Source organism: Thamnophis elegans, chromosome 1, assembly GCF_009769535.1.
Source record: "Thamnophis elegans isolate rThaEle1 chromosome 1, rThaEle1.pri, whole genome shotgun sequence".
In the NCBI taxonomy this organism is placed as follows: domain Eukaryota; kingdom Metazoa; phylum Chordata; class Lepidosauria; order Squamata; family Colubridae; genus Thamnophis; species Thamnophis elegans.
Genome location: NC_045541.1, coordinates 13,825,224 through 13,846,253, shown reverse-complemented (window position 1 = coordinate 13,846,253; position 21,030 = coordinate 13,825,224). Strand labels below are relative to the sequence as shown.

Below are 21,030 nucleotides of genomic sequence, written 5' to 3'. Positions count from 1 at the left end.
CCATGATGGTGAACCTATGGCATGCGTGGAGCCATTTGTCAGGGCACGTGAGGGTTGCCCTGTCAGCTGGCCAGCGTGCATGCACGTACTGGCCAGCTGACTTCAGCCTTTTTTTGAGGCCATTTTTGCCCTCCGGAGGCTTCCCTGAAGCCTCTGGAGTGCGAAAAACCGGCCCTACGGACAAATTGGAAGTTCGGCAACATACTTCCGGTTTGCTTGTAGGGCCGGTTTTAGCCCTCCGGAGCCTTCAGGGAAGCGTCCTGAAGGCTCCTGAAGGCTCTGAAGGACGAAAAATGGCTCTACGGACAAACCGGAAGTCACTTCTGGTGTGCTCATAGGGTCATTTTTGCCCTCTGGAGCCTTCAGGGAAGTCTCCTGAAGGCCCCTGAAGGCTAAAAGCGGTGCTACAAGCAAACCGGAAGTCCATTCCCAAAGTTCTGGTTTGCTCGTAGGGCTGGTTTTTTGCACTCCGAAGGGCCTCCGGAGGGGCGGGGATGCTATTTTCGCCCTCCCCGGGCTCCTATAAAGCTTCTGGAGCCTGGGGAGGGTGAAAAAAGTACACAAAAAACTTGGGGGAGCGCTGGTCATGCGTGCATGCGTGCTGGGGCCATGCACATAGCATTATGGGTGTAGCACGCCCACGCCTGCCCCCCCATGCGCTCCCCCGCTTTTGGCGTGCAAGCCAAAAAAGGTTCACCATCACTGAACTAGGGAATGATTCACTTCAGAACTGCAGTGATTTGCTTAACAACCACGGCCACAGAAGTTGCAAAATCAGGTGCGACTTACTTAAAAATTGCCCTGCTTAGCAACAGTAATTCTGGTCCCAATTGTGGTTGTAAGTTGAGGACTATCCACACTCTTTTGAATACTATATGATATGCTCATTTACTATCACCATATATATTATAACTACTCCCCAGAATAGAGGTCTTCTAGTCCAACCCCCTGCTCAGGCAGGATAACCATTGCAGACAAATGGTTATACAACATCTTCTTAAAAACTTCCAGTGTTGGAGCATTCACAATTTCTGGAGGCAAGCTGTTCCACTGATTAATTGTTCTAACTGTCAGGAAATTTCTCCTTAGCTCTAAGTTGCTTCTCTCCTTGACCAATTTCAACCCATTGCTTCTTGTCCTACCCTCAAGGTGCTTTGGAGAATAGCTTGATTCCCTCTTCTTTGTGGCATCCCCTGAGATATTGGGACTGCTATCATGTCTCCCCTGGTCGTTCTTTTCATTAAAGTAGACATACCCAGTTCCTGCAACCCTTCTTCATAACCTTTCTTCATATAATACTTCTAAGAAAGTATGGGTTTAAGGAGGAAAGAGTAACAGCTCCATTTTGGTACTTATTTCATTTTCTTTGTAAACACAGAGATCAACTAGGTTTTGTAGCAGATATGCTTTCTGCTCACTGCTGATCGATACTGGCAATGTCGCCTAGGAAAATGTGAGCTACTACATCTAACAAAATGACACAATCAATCAAACAAATGCAGGTTTCCAAAGCTAACAAAGGAAGGTTACAGGAATTCTCCGTAATGCTCTCATTAAGACCTACGAAGCAAACCTGAACTGTTTCTAACTGTAGACATCCTAATAGATAGAACATCATATTAGATGAAGGCCATGGGGATTTCAAAAATTTACCACTTTTTAAGCAGCACATCGATCAGTTTTCTACTCGAAGTGAAGACTTTGGGGAAAATACAACATTCTGACTGACTTGCATGCAGAAATGCTAGAGGGATAATTTTGCTTCCGAGCAAGAGCAATTTATTCAACAGCCCGGGTTCTGCACAATGGAAAGCAGTATAATTCCAGAATTGTACCAAAAACTATAAGCTATAGACAAAACCCCATATCTGAATACGTGGTAAAATACATTATCTCAAATGTCAAAGAAAATTGGGGCAAAACTGTAGAGTTGAGAATGAATGACATGTTGTACATTTCTGGGAAAATATTCTCAGCAAAGAATATGGAAAGCGGCCCTTCGGAAAAAAAGTGAAGGGGAGTGAGTGAAGCTTTCCTTGAAGCATCAAAACAGCTGCATCCCTCTGTAGCGCTTTGCAGTGTTGCTTCAAAAGCTGTTTGAATGGACATGTGGGTTACAGCAGTCTGCATATAAAAATCAAGGTGTTAATCTACACAGGGGTGTCTGTCAGGTCCCATAGATTCCTATAGGGATGCTTCCATTCTGAGTGTATTCTTTAGTTTATAGCCTTTTTCCTGGTGCCTATCTATCCTGTATTTTGATTCACCTTCTTGGGAATGTAAGGTTTTGAGGGACATCTGTTTTGTCTTAGCTCCGGAGCCTCCAGCAAGTGACGCCTGAAAACAACTTATCACCTTCTTTGCGTACGATTCTCAAAACCACTTTGCACCTGCAGATTGGCTTATTCAACACCAGACTGAGCGAAGGGGTTTCTAACCTTTTAACCTAACAGAATTGCACAGGAATCTTCAGATCCTGCTTTCTTTGTCTTGCTATCACTTTCCATCAATACAAGCTTCCTTTTGAAATGCCAATTGTTTCAAGAGTTCTACTTTCTTGAGTGGAGAGGAGAGGCAAGTCCATACAATGTCAAACTGGTGGCCTGCAGGCCAGATGAATCATGTGCAGACCACGTCCACTCTGGCTCCACAAAGGCAAAGAACGGTGCAATACCTCACATGATATGATTGAGTTTGACACCCGTGATTTATACAGTCTACGTTAGTGCCTTTCTCAACCTTAACTCCTCTCCCCACAAGTTACTTTCAAATTAAATCTGGCTACAACTGTACATTTCTAATCCAAATCTGAAACTTATTTGATTGAAATATTAGTGTCTTTGGTTTGGGAATATCATCTTCAAAATTGTTTTGAATTCTGCTCTGTAGACTTTCCTCAGCACCCCGTTCTATCACAAAACATGATAAGCTGACAATATTATTCAGAGTATTCCATTTTTATTGTCCTATTTGTTCGGTGTTCTTTTTCAAGAGGTTAAATTCTTAGCAATGTGAGCACTGCTTGGAAACAGCAGTAATTAGGAGGGAAACAATATGTTTTATGTCTATGCCTGGAGCTGAGAAGATAATCTTCTGCAGTTCCAATTTCTTACTTCAGTTATGCCATATTTAAAATTGTTAAAACAATCCACAGGAGCAAGAAATGAATAGAGTGGATGGGGGAATCATATTTTAAATACTACCCCCTCCTGAAGTCACTGTCTTATCTGATGTGAGGAAGGCTGGCAAAGAAAGAAAAGTAGCGAGGTGGGGACATTTTCAAAACTTCTGTCATATTCTTGGAATTGGAAAAATCACCGATGCGTCATTTTTGTAACAACAATTCAAAACATTCATGATTCATGCTCTACATGGGGCAGCCCTTGAAGAGCATTCGGAGACTTCAGCTTGTCCAGAATGCAGCCGCGCAAGCGATCGTGGGTGCACCTCGGTTCACCCACGTTACACCTATCCTCCGCGAGCTGCACTGGCTGCCTATTGGTCTTCGGATACGCTTCAAGGCGCTAGTCGTCACTTATAAAGCCCTTCATGGTATTGGACCTGGGTACTTGAGAGACCGCCTGCTGCCAATTACCTCCAATAGCCCGATTAGATCCTACAGATTAGGCCTCCTCCGAATTCCATCCACTGGCCAATGCCGATTGGCGACCACCCGGAGGAGGGCCTTCTCTGTGGCTGCTCCGGCCCTCTGGAACGAGCTCCCCGTGGAGATTCGGACCCTCACCACCCTCCAGGCTTTCCGCAACGCCCTTAAAACGTGGCTGTTCCGACAGGCCTGGGGCTGATGAGTTCCTGTCCCCACTCGAATGGTGTGCCTGTTGAGTTGTTTTTAAATTGTGGTATTGTTTGTCCATGTCTTTTTTTCCCTATTTGTATCCCCTATCCCCCCCCCCCTCTGACTTGGGTTGTGAGCCGCCCTGAGTCCCTTCTGGGAAAAAGGCGGCAGAGAAATATAATAAATTCAATTCAATTCAATTCATTCAATGATTAAATTAAACATTTTTTTTTAAAAAAAAATCACATTTAAGGCCAAAGATATAATGGGACAAGCTAATCAGACCATGTGAAGCAAATCTATTTGTATATACAGTATATTTACTAATGCAATGAGCATTGAATATCTTAACGTACCTTAGGTGGCATTGCCATTAATGTATGGACTCTAGGTTTACTTTTTAAAATCGGTGTTGATGACTTCCTGCATAGATTTATATTAGAAGCTTGTAGCCAAAGGATTGGTTGGCTGTTCAAATATGGGAAATTCAGTCCTCACTATTACCATTCACCACTTCTTGGCCTTTATTGTACCCGTAGGGTTGTCATTTCATCATGCTGCAGTGATTTCTGACTGTCATGTGGTTGTTCAAACCACAGAGCCTCTATTGAGAATCGTATCCAGACTTGTATTTGCCAGCAGACATTATTACTCTTATTGCTATGCTCTGTGCTTCCCATCTACAGAAAATAGTTTTAGAATAATGCACAAAGCAAAAGAATGCGAATGATGACACCCGCACACGAGCAGGGATGTTGGAAAACATACCAGGAAAAACACACTGGGAATTGTGAAAATAATTCTAGGCAGAATCCGAATAGTTGACCAATACAAATACGTAGTTATTATTTCAATTGTTTGGCACAGGAACAAAGATGAGGGTACAAAATTTGGAGATACGAAAGAGACAACAGTGTATCTTCTTTATCCACATTTGCGTTACAGGTAATCCTCGACTTAGAAACACAATTGGGGCCACTATTTCTGTTGTTAGGGTGCTTCCAAGTTGAGTCTCCACATGACGAGATCCAATTTTACAACCATTTTATTATGGTCATAAAACAAATCACTGCAGTCATTAAGTGAATAACTTGGTCATTAAATAAATCTAGCTTTACCAATGGATTTTTTTTTTGCTGGAAACTGGCAAAAAAAGGGGGTACTGAAAGTGGCAAGTACAATGGTTGTTAATAGTTGTTCAAAGTAAAGGTCATAAAAAACTTTTGCCATGGCCATTGTGGCTGTGAATTGTTATTAAGCGATCAGTTGCTGAGGACTACATATCTATACTATACTGTTCTGACCCCCCTCATCCCACACCAACACACTCCGAGCCAAAGATAAGTTACGCATTTAATTACCAGACAGACAGGTCCTTGGCAGCAAACCGGCAAGACAAGCTTGGGCAGCAATCCAGCCTGCCAAGCTCACAATAATGTCCTCCAACATTAGTTCCTGCATTGACTTCTGCAAAAGGGGCGTGTGCACAAGCAGTCCTTTTATAGTCTGGAGAGGAGCCTAATGACCACCAGCTGAGTGCAATTACCTCCTGTAATTGCATAATTGTTCCTTATGCCTATTAGCTCTCTGGTGCCGTGCATCTAGGAACAACTCCCTTAGCTCCTCCCCACTGCTGACATCCGGATCACACTCCCTTGTCTCCTCCCCACTGGTCCAAGGCTCAGGCACCTCCTGGTGGCCAACAAGCCTCTCTGCACCCTGCTCGTAGTCGGAACCCTCTCCAGGGTCCTCCATATCCTCCAAAGCCAACTCATAGGGCCCCTCACTGTCGGAGTCTGGTGGCAGCTCCAATGGCTCCTGCTGGGCCACCACACTATACTATACATCTCTTATTTTCTCACAGCGAAGCAGAGAGACCAATTGTGAAACTTTAGCATTCAGAATAGTAAAGGTAGTTAGGACATTAGAATAGAATAACAGAGTTGGAAAGGACCTTGGAGGTCTTCTAGTCCAACCCCGTTAAGGCAGGAAACCCTATTCCATTTCAGACAAAAAGTTGTCCAATCTCTTCTTAGAAACCTCCAGTGCTGGAGCAATTCACAAGTTCTGGAGGCAAGTTGTTAATGAACATTAATGAACAGTGTTTCCAGATAACTGCCAAAAGTGTTGTGAACATAAACTCTCATAATCTCCAGCTAGTGTAATCATTCTTGATTAGGAATTCTGAAAACTGTAGTTCCAACGTTGTCGTCAGGCATCAAAAGTAAGGAGAGAAAATGCAAACTGGGAACAATTACTATAATAACCTTTCTTACGGAAGGGGTTTATTTTTGGAGGGTGAGGATTTGGGAAACCTTCCCATAGTCCTCAGTTAAACTGCAACAAAGATGATAATTTTATATATTGCAAAGGATCGCTGTGGTTTCTTCAAATTATTTCATCTCCGGCCTTTTGGATGCATATTTGGCTTATTTTCCTTGATTCTTATTTAATCTAGTCTCATCTCAACTCAAGAGAGCCACATTTCTATTATTAAATGGAACAGTAAATGGAAATACTCTTGGGAAGTGGCGTTTTTGATGAATAACACAAGTAGCTTTACATCTCTGATAATGTAAAAGAGAAAGATTAAAAGACCTGCGGGATTTTCTTTTTCTTCTCCTTCTCCTTCTCTCTCTTTCTTTTATCAAGTCAGAAATATATTTTCCTTTTATGCAATACTGACAGGAGCTGATAAAACTTTGTCACAATAGGTCTACGTCCTAATTCATTCAGCTGATAACTTTGGGAAATAAGCTGTCACTGATCTCGGAATCTTCAGGCTACAGCCTGTTTAAGGTCAGAGAACCTGTTAACAGCGTTTTCGACCTGTCTTTTTGCAGAGGTGCTTTCATGGTCTAAACACTTGGATATGGAGCCCAAGCCAGTCAACAAAGGATTTGAATGATCCAAGATGTACGTTTTCTTACACCAGAGATGAAAACTCTTAGTTTTCAAAGTTATTAAGCTTGCACAGGTCAAAGGAGGCATTTTTGATTCAGGGATTAAAGTGTGATGACCAATTCTGTGCCTTTTATGCAGAAATCATGACTGTAATGTAATTATAGCACATCATGCCATAGTACAGCTGAGCCCAACTGGGACTGTAGGACTGCTGCCCAGATCTTCACTGTTACTAAGCAACATCAAATCCTTGCTTAGCTCAATTGGTTTTTTTTAGTCTTAGAACGGACACCCTTTCATTCAAGTAGCGCCTTTAAATGGACAATTCTCCTTTGGCAATTAGGCTCCTTTCCCTCCATAAAAGAAAATACACATCCCTTACATGACAGGTCACATCTGGTAGATTTTAGAGGCTTAAGAGTCAACATGAGAGCCATGGGTCAAAAAAAACCCACATTACCCTGTATTGAGACAGAAGTACTTTCTAACCCAAGTAACTATTAATGATGCACACAATTCATGCACAACCTGGATAGTCAGCCACAATAATGGAACTTGCCCATTATAGTTGTAAATCCTGACAATTGGAAAATAGGTCGCCCACACAACCAACCCAATTTTACAGCAGTCTTTTGCAACAGTCATTAAGTGAACACCATAGTCGGACACGACTTTGCAACTAACAAGAACATAAAGCCAATGTCATAGTCATTAAGCAAACCAATTATTTGTTATGAGCTGGTTTTGATTAAATACCAGAAGAAAATGCAAAGTTTTCAGGAAAATTGCCGTAAAATGTGGTCACATGAACTGAGGGATGCTGCAAAGGGCCATAAAGGTGGGCCTGTTGACATATGCCCAAAATGATGACATGTGACTGTGGTGGCGATGGCCATCAGTACTTTGGGACTGGGTCATGAGTATCCTCAGGGAGATCCATTACAACTTTGACTGGTCATTAACTGACCTATCGTAAGTCAAGGACTATCTGTATATTTCATGCAAAATAAAAAAAATTGAAAAATTTACAGAGCCATGATTTCTTTAGAATAAACACTACAGTCATTGTTTACATCCCAAACAAACAATGTCATTAAAAAAAGACCAGAAAAATGTAGAACAAGCCATGGCAACCTTCCATTTATGCCCTGACTTCAAAAACATGGTGTAATTTACCAATAATAACCAGAAGGGAATAGGCACATAATTTCAGATATCTGATCTAGATGTATTCTTAAAATGGAAACTGTAATTGCACTGCTCTGTGTCATGAGAATCTGACCCAAACTACAACTTCTATATAAAGATAATAGCCAGCATAATAAAAGCCGCTGTGATATTTATTAGACCCAAGCCCACAGACAAGGCAGCTAGATCCAATTGAGTTTGATCCTTTATTATCTTAAATCCAATGGAGAGAATCTTGCCAAACTCAAATGTCTAATATTAGTTAAAGGGGGGGGGCATAGAATTAATTTTCCCATGTGATGAACATGCAAAACTGGGACTGTTCTGGAGGACCAAATTAATAGGCTGGACTCAATTGTGTGCATGGTGTACATTTATTTATATTTGATTTCTAATTTCCAATTGACTTCACGCAGGCCAGACTGGGACAGCAAAATGGCCGGATGTGGGCTTGGAGTCGTAAAATGCCCAAATCTGTAGTAGATATATCCTCAGAAATTATTCAGTGTGGCTACCCAGAACCTCTCCCCACCATATAGTTCAGACCTGTGCAGTATCTAAATCTTGCTCTCTCTCTGGGAAAGTTCTGTGTTGCCAAAATGACTTTGGGGCATGGACAATAATGCAATAAGAACCATTGTTTTTTTCCTTTTCTGTTGGTATTTCAAGGCCCATGGATTTTTAAAGGAAAAAAATGAGAGGGACAACACTATGGTGTTGAAGAAGACTGTAAAACTGAAGTATCTCTTCCCCTCACAACCATCTGTTTGTTTCCCAGCCTTTCAATATTGTGGTTTTTTTCCCCACACACTGCATAAAGTTCTCAAAGGTATTGCAATGTATCATTACATGATTACATCAAGACTGGATTACTGTAACATGCTCTACATGGGGCTGCCCTTGAAGAGTGTTCGAAGACTGCAGTTGGTCCAGAATGCAGTTGCGCGAGCGATATTGGGTGTACCTAGATACACCCATGTTATACCTATTCTCCGCGAGCTGCATTGGCTCCCCATTGGTCTCCGGACGCGCTTCAAGGTGCTAGTCATTACTTTTAAATCCCTACATGGTTTAGGACTTGGCTACCTGAGAGACCGCCTCCTGCCACTTACCTCCCAATGACCAACAAGATCGCACAGGTTGGGCCTCCTCCGGGTGCCGTTGGCCGGACAATGCCGGCTGGCAACCCCCCGGGGGAGGGCCTTCTCTGTAGCTGCGCTGGCCCTGTGGAACGATCTACCCGTTGAGATCCGGACCCTTACCACTCTCCTGGCCTTCCGTAAAGCCACCAAGACCTGGCTGTTCCGGCAGGCCTGGGGCTGTTGACTAATCCAGCCCCACTTAGATGGAATGCATGAAGTGGAATTTTAATAATTGTATCTTTTTATGTTTAATTTTTTTTAATGTTCTTTTTACCCTGTAAGCTGCCCAGAGTCCCAAGGGAGTGGGCGGCATACAAATCTATTAAAATTAAACTAAACTAAACATGCATTTCGGCACTGCTGAATCTATGCAAGTGTCATGTCATGTGAGCAGGGAAGATGATAGACAGCCCGGTTCGTGAATGTGGGCTCTCCAGTGGGGCCTGCACTGCAACACCAAATATTCCTCATCACTGGTTTGCTGGCTGGAGCTTCTGGGAATAGTATTTCAGCATCATTTGGAAGACTCCAAGCTGCCCACTCCTTATGTACAGCAAGCTGAACAAATATTAAATGGGGAAACATAACTCTCTTATTTTGTTCCCCAGAACTCTCTCCAATTCTTACATAAATGAAATCAATGCCCAGTTATTTGACAACTAAAAAAACATGATACCATTCCGTGTAGCAACTCATTAAAAAAAAAAAGACAGCATCAGGACCAGACGTGTTTTTTAAATGTTGAGGATTAGAAAGGGATTTTACAAATGGAAGGAATACGGGGGAACATGTGGTACCTATGCTATGTCCAAAATAAATAAGTAAATAATTCTCTGTGTAAAATCATAAAGCAGGTGTATGGCAAGATAAAACCAAATTATTGTGGGGGGGGAGGGATGAAATGGAAAGTGAAAAAAAAATCTATCTACTTCTAATTAGAATTCATTTCTTTTTACAGTATTTCTCTTTAGCTACAGCAATCCCATGATACAAAGATTATTTATTTATTTTGAAAAGTTTGCTTTAAAATGTAGGAAAAACACCACTGCACATAATTAAACCCTATGGGATTAAGTGGCCTGTGAAAGATAGAAACACGCTCTCTCTCTCTCTCTTTTCCCCCAAATTTATTTTATAATGAAGATGGCATCTTATTTAAGCTAATTTATCCTATTGCGTCTGGCAGAGACACTATTCTGAGCATTGGTAAAGGGACTAAGAAAGGGATTACTGAGCATTAAAAAGCCTCTAATTTACTCTGGGACAAGGATATCTGAATTTCAAATAAGCAGAAAGAAATATAAATGATGCATGATATATTTATGAACTGGGGCATAAATGTGCCGAACTGGTTCATGCCAGCTCAGGGTTTTTCTCTACAAAACCTTTATTCGCACTGCAAATACAATTTCTGTGTTTCTTCACAGCCGTCTGCTGCTAACATAACATAATGTCACAGATGATTGGCTATGTGATATTATAGGAAAACCAGTAAAGCAGACTAGTACTAGGGGAATGTGTGTGTTTGTATGTGCGTGTGTATATACAGTGTGTCTATATACAGAGTGTATATGTATGTATGAAACTCTGAGCCACAGTTTGTCATAAGTTGTTTTAATGAACCTTCCCTAATGTAAATCCCAAAAGGGAAACACATGTATTGCTAAATTTCTCCCTGCCTCCATCTCATTGCCCCAAACCATGAACAGGTTTGACATTTTAATTTATTTCTAAGACTTGCATTTTTCTGGGAGACTGGCAACAATGTAATAGCTCAAGCCAGCAATTTATTTATTATGCTACTCATACCAATAACAGGGCTACAAGCTGGAACCTGCATTTCCCCTTGTTTATTTTTCATTGAGATCAATGTATTGCAGGAACAGTATTTCCAGCAGTGTCATGGTGAACAAATCAAGCACTTTCATTTCATTGCTCATTCCTACATAATCATGTTGGTACATAAGTGGAATGAGCTAGATAGATGTAAAGCATGGACTAAATTAATGAATAGAGGAATTATAATTGAACTTAAAAGAAACCATAAGTTTTTCCTACGGATTTACAGAGTTGATGGCATACTCTATAAACAGAGTAGGCTCTTTCTTGCAATTTTCTAACAACATGTAAGGAACTATCTAACATAATAATGCCTTGGTAAGGCCACACTTGGAATACTGCATTCAGTTTTAGTCGCCATGATGTAAAAAAGATGTTGAGACTCTGGGAAGAGTGCAGGAAAGAACAACAAAGATGATTAGGGGACTGGAGGCTAAAACATATGAAGAACGGTTGCAGGAATTGGGTATGTCTAGAAGAGGACTAGAAGAGACATGATAGCAGTCTTCCAATATTGCAGGGGATGCCACAAAGAAGAGGGAATCAAGCTATTCTCCAAAGCACCTGAGGGCAGGACAAGAAGCAACTGGTGGAAACTAATCAAGGAGAGAAGCAACTTAGAACTCAGGAGAAATTTCCTGACAATTAGAACAATTAATCAGTGGAACAGCTTGCCTCCAGAAGTTGTGAATACTCCAACAGTGGAAGTTTTAAAGAAGATGTTGGATAACCATTTGTTTGCAATGGTGTAGGATTTCCTGCCTGAGCAGGGGGTTGGATTAGAAGACCTCCAAGGTCACTTCCAACTCCGTTATTCTATTCTATTCTGTGATAAAAGTTTTGAATTTTTCAACTAAAGCTTGAATGGAAACCCTTTCCTTTGAAGCCCTTTTAAAATAAACATGGTTACGATGCTTGTAGACCTAGAAGACTCCATAATGCAGAAGCCACAGTAGATAAAGCCCGCCATTTAAGGGCCTGCAAAATATAATTCCTAGAGAAAGAAACCCATAATATACCCAATCTGTGGGATCTGCTGGGATGGGCCAATGAAATCAAGAAAAGGTCTCTCAAATAATTAGGTCCCATGCCATGTAGAGCTTTAAAGGTCAACTTCAGCTCCTTTAATTGAACCCTGAAACAAGCTGGCAACCAATGCAGGTTGCATAACATAGATGTAATGTGCACTCAACCAGAAACACACATAACTGCATTTTGCATCAGCTGAAGTTTCCAGGTACTGCAGGATCTAATCTGGGTTGGTCATCAGAACCAGAAGTTTAGTTTTTTGAGCTTTCAGACTCGTGCTGGAACCCATCCTCGAGGAACTTCTTTCTAGCACAGTGTTTGGGCTCCAGCACTAGTCGAAAAGTTCGGAAGACAAAGCCTCTGGTCGCAGTGACTGACCCAGATTGGATCCTGCAACATTATCCTGGGTACACACATATTTGACTTTGTTTCCAAGTACTCTTCAGGGGCATCCCCATGTAGAGCACATTGCAATACTCCAACTGGCAGGTGACCAGGACATGAATGACCCATTAAAACCCACTGAGCCAAAGACTGCAGACAGAATCTGTAAAATAATACCTACATATTGTCAAGACAGCACTTCAGGTAAGCAGAACAGCATGCAGAGTTTTATATATATTTTCAAAATCCAGGGATGAACTTATAATGAACTTGAATTTTATTGCTACCTGACTGATAGTTTGGAAAAAAGAGTTCTAGATGCTTTCAAAATAAATGCCTCCAACTTTCAGGAGACAGCTCGGTAAAGGAGAGTTGAGAAAAAGCAACAACTGACCCTCCAGATGTTGCTTATCTACAGCTCCTAGCAGCTCCAGCCAACAGAACTAATTGTGAGAAACAGTGGAGCTGAAGTCAGTATCATCCAGAGAGTCACAGATTCCACAGCTTTGTAATTAGAAGCACAGCAGAGGTTAGAATTGGAGATTAGAATTTCTAAATAATGGCAAGTCCTTGAGTGGGCGATTTTTCAGATTTATTGGTGAGTTGTGCATGCAATTGTACTAATGTGCTTCAAGGACTTCTTTCCCTTAGTTTTTTTTTTAACTTGTTTGCCAGAATCATGGCTAATGGGCGCTTTGGAAAAGGCAAGAGATGTTAATACTTTTTGGAAAGTGTTATGCAATGACAGAACATCTCAAATATATTAAGGCTTTAATGCTTAAAGATTTCTGGATTAGAACCAGGTGGCAGCTGTTGGGTAGTTGGCTATTTTGTTGAATCATTACTGTACTTTGAAAGTAAAAGCTTAGGCATGGGGAACAAGGAAGACCTTGTATTATATAATAATACAATTGAAATCTTATTGCCTTCCAACTGATTTTGGCTCTTCCCAAACATCTGCCCAAACTTCAATCTTAGGAAGTTTATTGCTTCTCCCTAGCGATCAATGAAGCTGCAGCCAGATTTCTCTAAGACGTCAGGATTACTATTTATTCATAATAATCTTGGAATACAGAAAAATAAACAAAGAAGGAATACTCAATATTTGTACCAGACTTGTATATCCACTACTTATTTGGGTAGTTCAAACCTTTATTAAATCTTAACAAAAGAATGCATAAAATACATAAAAGAGCTGATCCTCTAGGCCCCTCTCAATACACAAATAGAATTCTGATATATCATTCTGATTATTTCTCCTGGATCCCTTTGACCAAAGCATAGGAATATGCGTTTTTATTTCCTTTATAGGAGATGTTTATAAAAGTTGAAATATCTTATAAAGAGAATCTATTGCAATTACCATGTTATTCTTATGTAAAATTTGCACAAAGTTAACAATAACCTCGTAATTACTGTATAAACTAGAGCCGTGTCGCAACCCTATGGCACCCGTGCCAGAGGTGGCATGCAGAGAGCCCTCTCTGTGGGCACATGTGCTTTCGCCAGTTGCTCTTCTGGTTTGGATGTGCACATGTGCGCTGGCCAGCTGGTCTTTGCGAACATTGAAGTGCTGGAAAACAGCCTGAAAATGGCCTGAAAAATGCCAGAAAAACAGTTCAAAAAGTTCTAATTTCTTGAGTTTCACCTGTACAGTTAGTCCCTGACTTACAACAGTTCATTTATTGACTGTTTGAAGTTACAATGGATTTTTTCACACTTATGACCTTTGCAGCATCCCCATGGTCACGTGATTTACATTTGGATGCTTGACAACTGGTTCATATTTAATGACGGTTGCATTGTCCCTGGGTCATGTAATCACCTTTTGCAACCTGACAAGCAAAGTCAATGGGGAAGCCAGATTCATTTAACAAATGTGGCAAGAAAAGAAATGGGACAAAACTCACTTAACACATCTTTCACTTAGCAATGTAAGTTCTGGGTTCAATTGTGATCATAAGTTGAGGATTACCTGTACTATAATATTCTCATTTAATTAGTTTGTTTAGAATCTAACACCATGCTATAATTTGCTGATTCACAAACAAACCGAAACATCATGCTCCTAGAAGACTACACAAATTTGATTTTGTTTCTAAACTAGCCAAAGTTTCATAATATGCATTTCACATATTATTTGAAACATATGATTTTTTTTAGAACCAGTGGTCTATTAGTCTGTATAGCTTAAAAACCAAGGTCATAAATCTGGATGGTTTAAAGTAATAGCATTTAAACCAGGGGTGAAATTCAGGTTCTGGAGAAATGGTAGCGGGTCGTTCAGAGAACCAGTAAATACCACCTCTGGCTGGCCCCAGTGTGGGGAGGGAATGGAGATTTGGCAGTATCCTTCCCCTGCTTTGCCCACCAAGCCACGGCCACAGAACCGATAGTAAAAAAATTAGAATTTCACCACTGATTTAAACTAATCATTTTGTTACTTATATTTTTCATTTAGATAGTGTGAATGGTTGAGTCTCTTTTGATTCATATAGTGCTGAGGTCAGTTACAGCATAATATCCAAAATGACCCAAGGCTTCCCTCTTGAGAAGATTAATGGGTTGAAAACAGAGGATGGATTTCTGCAATATCCTAATCTATCTATCTATCTATCTATCTATCTATCTATCTATCTATCTATCTATCTATCTATCTATCTATCTATCTATCTATCTATCTTGCTTGCTTGCTTGCTTGCTTGCTTGCTTGCTTGCTTGCTTGCTTGCTTGCTTGCTTGCTTGCTTGCTTGCTTGCTTGCTTGTATGCCGCCCACTCTCGGAAGACTCAGGGCGGCTTACAAATAAAAAGGGAAGGGGGGATATCAAAAATAAAAAACAACAAGGATGGGGATGGATAATTCAACAGCCCCAGGCCTGCCGGAACAGCCAGGTCTTGGTCGCTTTGCAGAAGGCCGGAAGGGTAGTAAGGGGTCCGGATCTCAACGGGGAGATCGTTCCATAGGGCCGGAGCAGCTACAGAGAAGGCCCTCCCCCTGGGGGGGGGGGGTCGCCAGCCGACATTGGCCGGCAGATGGAATCCAGAGGAGGCCTAGTCTGTGCGATCTAATAGGTCTCTGGGAGGTAACTGGCAGGAGGCAGTCTCTCAGGGAGCCAGGTCCGATACCATGTAGGGTATAAACCTAACACATTTGACAACTCAATAATAAGAACATTTTTTAAAAAAAAAATCATTCCCACAGTCATCACACATTAATTTTCCTGAAAGTTTTTACAAATTCAATGATAGCCGTATCTCTAAAACTTGGTCAGCTTATCTGATAAACTTCCCTATTGCTAAAACTTGGGAAATTTAGTTTTCTAACTACGGTGTAAGGGTATTTGTGTGTGTATGTACATATGCATTGTCCTCTTTCAGAATGGTTGAACGAAATAAATTCTTGTAGGAGCACTTTCAGTTCTGCCTTACCCAGCCTTATATAGGGCACTGCTGGTGGAAGACTCTTCTGCTGATGCCAGCAAAAGCACTGAGAAGGGATCTGCTGACAAGTTATCCTCTTGACTTATATTTCCCCTTGCTATTGCAAGTCTACCAGGGCGGTAATTCATTCTCTCTTCCCTTTGGAAAAAAAAACCTAGGCTGCTTTAAAACTTTGGCTTTCCTTTCCCAACATCTCTCTCCCTGCCAACCCGTCATTTTGAGGCTGCTTGTTCTCAGAAGGTGAAGTTTCGCCTCATAGCCACATTGGTTCCTTTTCCAGATGTGAGTTTGATCTGGATCTTTTTTTTCCCTTGTCCCCCATGGCTATAAACAAAGAGCAGGCGGTGAAGTGGAAGAGAGGTGGTGAAAATGTGCTTGGGTTGAAGCCATAACGCATTTCTCCTTCACCTGGAGAAGCTGATGCAGCTGAAGCTATATAAAGATGAAAAGCCATTCTCGCCCGCCCCATCCATCACTCAGTTCCAAACGAATGAGCAGAGGACCAGAAGTCTGCAAAGGCCTAACTGTTTCAGAAATCCTGGATCCTGACCAGTGGTGGGTTTCAAAAATTGTTCGAACCTACTCTGTGGGTATGGCCTCCTTTGTGGGAGTGGCTTGCCGGCCATGTGACCTGGTGGGAGTGGCTTGCCACCCATGTGACCGGATATGAAGATGCCGACGACACTTGTCAGAACCACCTTAAATTACCTCACACATAGCACTGGCATGCATAAGAATATGATGTAAACTTGTTTTTTAAAAGGCCTCTTTGGTTTGCGTTAAAACAACTTCAACACACGCAATGTTCTGATTGCACTACAAACGCAGTAGTCATCCTTACCTTTCACAGAGGCACTGAGTTTTATAAATATGAGCATGATAGTGTAGAATAATCATATCCAAGGACCAGTGGTGGGTTTCAAAAAAATTTGGAACCTCTTCTGTAGGTGTGGCCTGCTTTCTGGGTCCACTGGTGGAACCTCTTCTAACCGGTTTGGTAGATTTGATGAACCGGTTCTACCGAATAGGTGCGAACTGGTAGGAACCCACCTCTGATCCTGACCAAAAATAGCAATAGTACTTATATACCGCTTCTCAGTACTTTATAGCCCTCTCTAAGCGGTTTATAGAGTCAGCATATTGCCCCCAGCAATCTGGGTCCTTATTTTACTGACCTCGGAAGGATGGAAGGCTGAGTCAAAGTGGGATTCGAACTGCCAAACTTCTGGCAGCTGGCAGTCAGCAGAAGTAGCCTGCAGTCCTGCATTCTAACCACTGTGCCACCACGCTTCTCATCACAAGACCTTTATGTCGGAAATGGGATGTTCTGACCTCACAAATCTGATAAAATCAAAAGCACCCATTTCAACATTGGGACATTTAAAGCTGGAATGGAATGCTCCCCGTTGAGATTCGTACCCTCACCACCATCCAGACCTTCCGCGCAGCCCTCAAGATCTGGCTCTCCCAGCAGGCCTGGGGATAGGTTTCCAAGTTACCCGCCCGAGTGTTGATTGCTGAACGAAAGTTGTGTTTTATTATTTTTTTTTCTTTGTTCACATTTTGTTTTGTCTTTTGATACTGCACCCCCTTCCCTTGTGATTGTAAGCCGCCCTGAGTCCCCTCAGGGAAAAGGGCGGCCTATAAATCTTAATAAATGAAATGAAAATGAAATGAAAGGAATGTTTGAGCATTGGTGGAGTGCCATGAAAATGTTTTGCACATCTCTGCAAAACAATTTTGGCCAAATAAGATCAAATACCTTGACTTACAACAGTTCATTTAATTATCATTTAAAGTTACAATGGCACAGAAAAAAGTGACTTATGACTGTTTTTCACACTTGAGACTATTCAGCATGCCCATGGTCATGTGATCAAAATTCAGATGTTTGGCAATGGAGTCACATTTATGACCGTTGGAGTTTCATAGAATGATGTGAACATCTTTTGTGATCTTCTGACAAGCAAAGCCAGAGTCACTTAATCGTGTTACTAACAACTACGGTGACTCGCTTAACAACTGTGGTAAGGTTGTAAAATGGAGCAAAATTCACTTAACTACTGTCTCGCTCAGCAGCAGAAATTTGGGGGTCACGTGTGGTCATACATTGGGGAATACCTGCATTTTGCAAAACCAAACTAGGATCTATTTTGGGTACCCCAAGGCCATGCATGAGTTTTAACAGGATTACATTTGCTGTGAGGTGTCAAAAAAAGGTGGCTGACTGATCAGTATATATAGGTGAAGGTAAAGATAAAGGTTCCCCTTGCACATATGTGCTAGTCATTCCCGACTTTAGGGGGTGGTGCTCATCTCTGTTTCAAAGCCCAAGAGCCAGTGCTGTCTGAAAACATCTCCATGGTCATGTGGCCAGCATGACTAAAGACCGAAGGCGCATGGAACACTGTTACCTTCCCACCAAAGGTGGTCCCTTTTTTTTCTACTTGAATTTTTACATGATTTCGAACTGCTAGGTTGGCAAAAGCTGGACAAGTAACAGGAGCTCACTCTGTTATTCGGTGCTAGGGATTTGAACCGCCAAACTGCTGACCTTTCTGATCGACAAGCTCAGCATCGTAGCTGCTGAGCAACCACGTCCCATAAGCAAGTATATTTTTTAGAGTTTCACTTTAGCAATATGCCCCTATAAAAGCCATATAATTTTTCTTTCAAAGGATCAAGTCTATTGATATTATAATGCAGTCTTCATAACCTATGGTCCACAATATTTTTGGACTATGTCCCAAAATTCTTAGCTATCCCCTTTAGTCCCAACGTATTTGGAAACCAACAGATTAGGGCAGTGGTTCCCAAACTTGGCAACTTTAAGACTTGTGGACTTCAACTCCCAGAATTCTCCAGCCAGCAGAGCTCTGCTGGCTGGAGAATTCTGGGAGTTGAAGTCCACAAGTCTTAAAGTTGCCAAGTTTGGGAACCACTGGATTAGAGGAAGGCTACAATAATTGCTCTCCGTGAACTTGGTTGCTTAATATATGGAGCATCAGGGGTGTTCATAAGGCAAAGGTATTTCAAAATGAGAAAACAGTTTTTAAAAAGTTCCACTATGAGTGCACTGGTGTATCTTATTCTTAATTCACATTATGCATTGCAGGGAAGCAGGGAACATTTTGCTGTCAAGTAAGGATAGTAAAATCTTAATAAATAAAAGATGCTTCACCATTTCTTATTTAGTGTAACAAGGCTATAAGCCAAGCACTCAAAAGACTGTGGCTTCATTAAGTTCTTTTTTACTCATCTCAAAGAAAATTGCAAGTGGAAAGGAAAATACCTTTCTTGACTTATTTTTAGAATGATTACATTCCTGGCACTCCTATTCTCAGCCCTTAAGTCAAGCTGTTAAAATGTACACAAAACATTTAAAGACGCCTTAAAACTTAATCTTCCTAGTAAAGCAGATTTAAAAAATAAAAATAAATTCAAGGGACTACCTCACCAAACGATGTTTGATAAAACCTTAAATAATATTTACATATATATTATATTTCAAACTGCTATATTACAAAGAGCTGAGGTTATATTTTGTTTGGTGTTTTCAAATAAATTAAAGCCATTTATCATTTTTTTTAAAAAACCGTTCTATAATACTTAATTAACTTTGCATCCAAGTGTAAGTATGGTGCAATGTTTATCCCAGTTAGAACCAGAGAAGAGCTAGAAATAAGCTGTAAGAAATTACTGGTTCCAGCTTTGTGACATGTTGATTTTTTTTTTTAATTGAAATTTAAACACAGTGGATGCCACCATGATTAATGTGAAGGCTTGCAGTAAGAAAAAATGGGGTGTGGGGGAGATTTCACTCATTTAGATGAAAAGAAGTATGAACCTTAAAAGCAGTAACATCAACTGATTCATTTATTTCAGCCTTTTGTTAAAATGCTGTATTTATCTGGCAGGGGAGCTACCTTGATCGTGAAGTATTAGAACTGCATTATATTGATTTCAATATCATAAGCTTAAGAAAAACATATCTGGGGGAAATCTGAAGGAAGGGTACAATTATCCTGAAGGCTAACATATTTTAACCCAAGAAACATATTGCATGTACTTTCATTCCATTCTCATTCATTTAAAAGGGAAGGTAGTCCATTGATAACAGACAACCACACTAATGGTTCATAAAAATCAAAGCCCATGGAAGATCGAGGTTTAAAAGCAAGTGAGTCTCTTTCAACCAAGCTCTCTCAGCATCAGCCCTCCACAGATTTAATGTTAAGAAGAAGACCATAATGAGAGCCAGGTATTCTGTATATGAAAGCAAAATAAAATAAAATACATGTCAATTTAAAGCTAACGAATTCCATCTTCTAAATGGAATCCTCAGTCATTCTTGGAGCAAAGAGCAAAAGTGTAATACATCTGGGGCTGGATAGAATATGAACTCCCAGATTGGTTTGCAAGATTTAAATACAGACTGGAGCAAAAAGCCAGTTTTACATTTCTTCTCAATCCATATTACCCATTCATTTTAATAACATTTGGTGCTGAGTAGATGAAATTTGGAAATCTGTGCATTATGCACCCAAGTAAAGTCTTTTTGAGGAGTATCTGCTTTCTCAATCTCACCAATTAATTTTAGAGGGAGGGATTGGAAAAATGAAGACAAGGATTTTTTCCCCCTGTAGTTATAGTAATTGCTTCAATTCATTGACTTAAGCTTGAATTCCTATTGGGGATAATCCTATTTTTCCAATTTCATGGGAAATGAAAGAAAACCTTCATTTAGGACATAATTTTTTCTCAAACATATTTCCCCGCCTGCTTTTCAAAAAAACATGTCTACCTTTGGTGGGACAACTCACCCGCATAATCTGTTCTTGCGTAATGTCCATCTTCTGACTTTGTCGTGGCAGTTGTGTTATCTGAAAGACATTGCATTTGTTTACTTTGGTTGCAAACTGAAATCAAATCGCTTGCTAGGGTAAATGATTCTCATGACAGCCACCCAGTAAAGTGCTGACATACAAGAGAAGGAGATAGAATTTTCTTGCACTGGGAAATAATACAAGTCAGAAATCATACAGAACTTTCAAGGTCAATAATCTTTAATAGATGAGTCCTTCATTGATTTATCTAACCCCCCTTTAAAGCCATCAATTTAGTGACCATAGTCACATCTTGTACCACCTTAGATAAACTGTAAGGTAAAGGTTCCCCTCGCACATATGTGCTAGTTGTTCCTGACACTAGGGGGCGGTGCTCATCTTCGTTTCAAAGCTGAAAAGCCAGCACTGTCTGAAGATGTCTCTGTGGTCATATGGCTGGCATGACTAAATGCCAAAGGC

At 40.8% G+C, this 21,030-nt stretch overlaps 1 protein-coding gene across 1 annotated transcript in view; it reads right to left on the bottom strand.

The window, feature by feature from the left end:
• TMEFF2 (transmembrane protein with EGF like and two follistatin like domains 2) overlaps window positions 1–21,030 on the bottom strand; it is a 325,649-nt gene that overhangs the window by 38,918 nt on the left and 265,701 nt on the right. Inside the window, exon 8 of the mRNA XM_032225080.1 lies at window positions 20,548–20,607. Coding sequence (XP_032080971.1) covers window positions 20,548–20,607 — 60 coding nt within the window. The remainder of the gene's footprint in view (window positions 1–20,547; window positions 20,608–21,030) is intronic.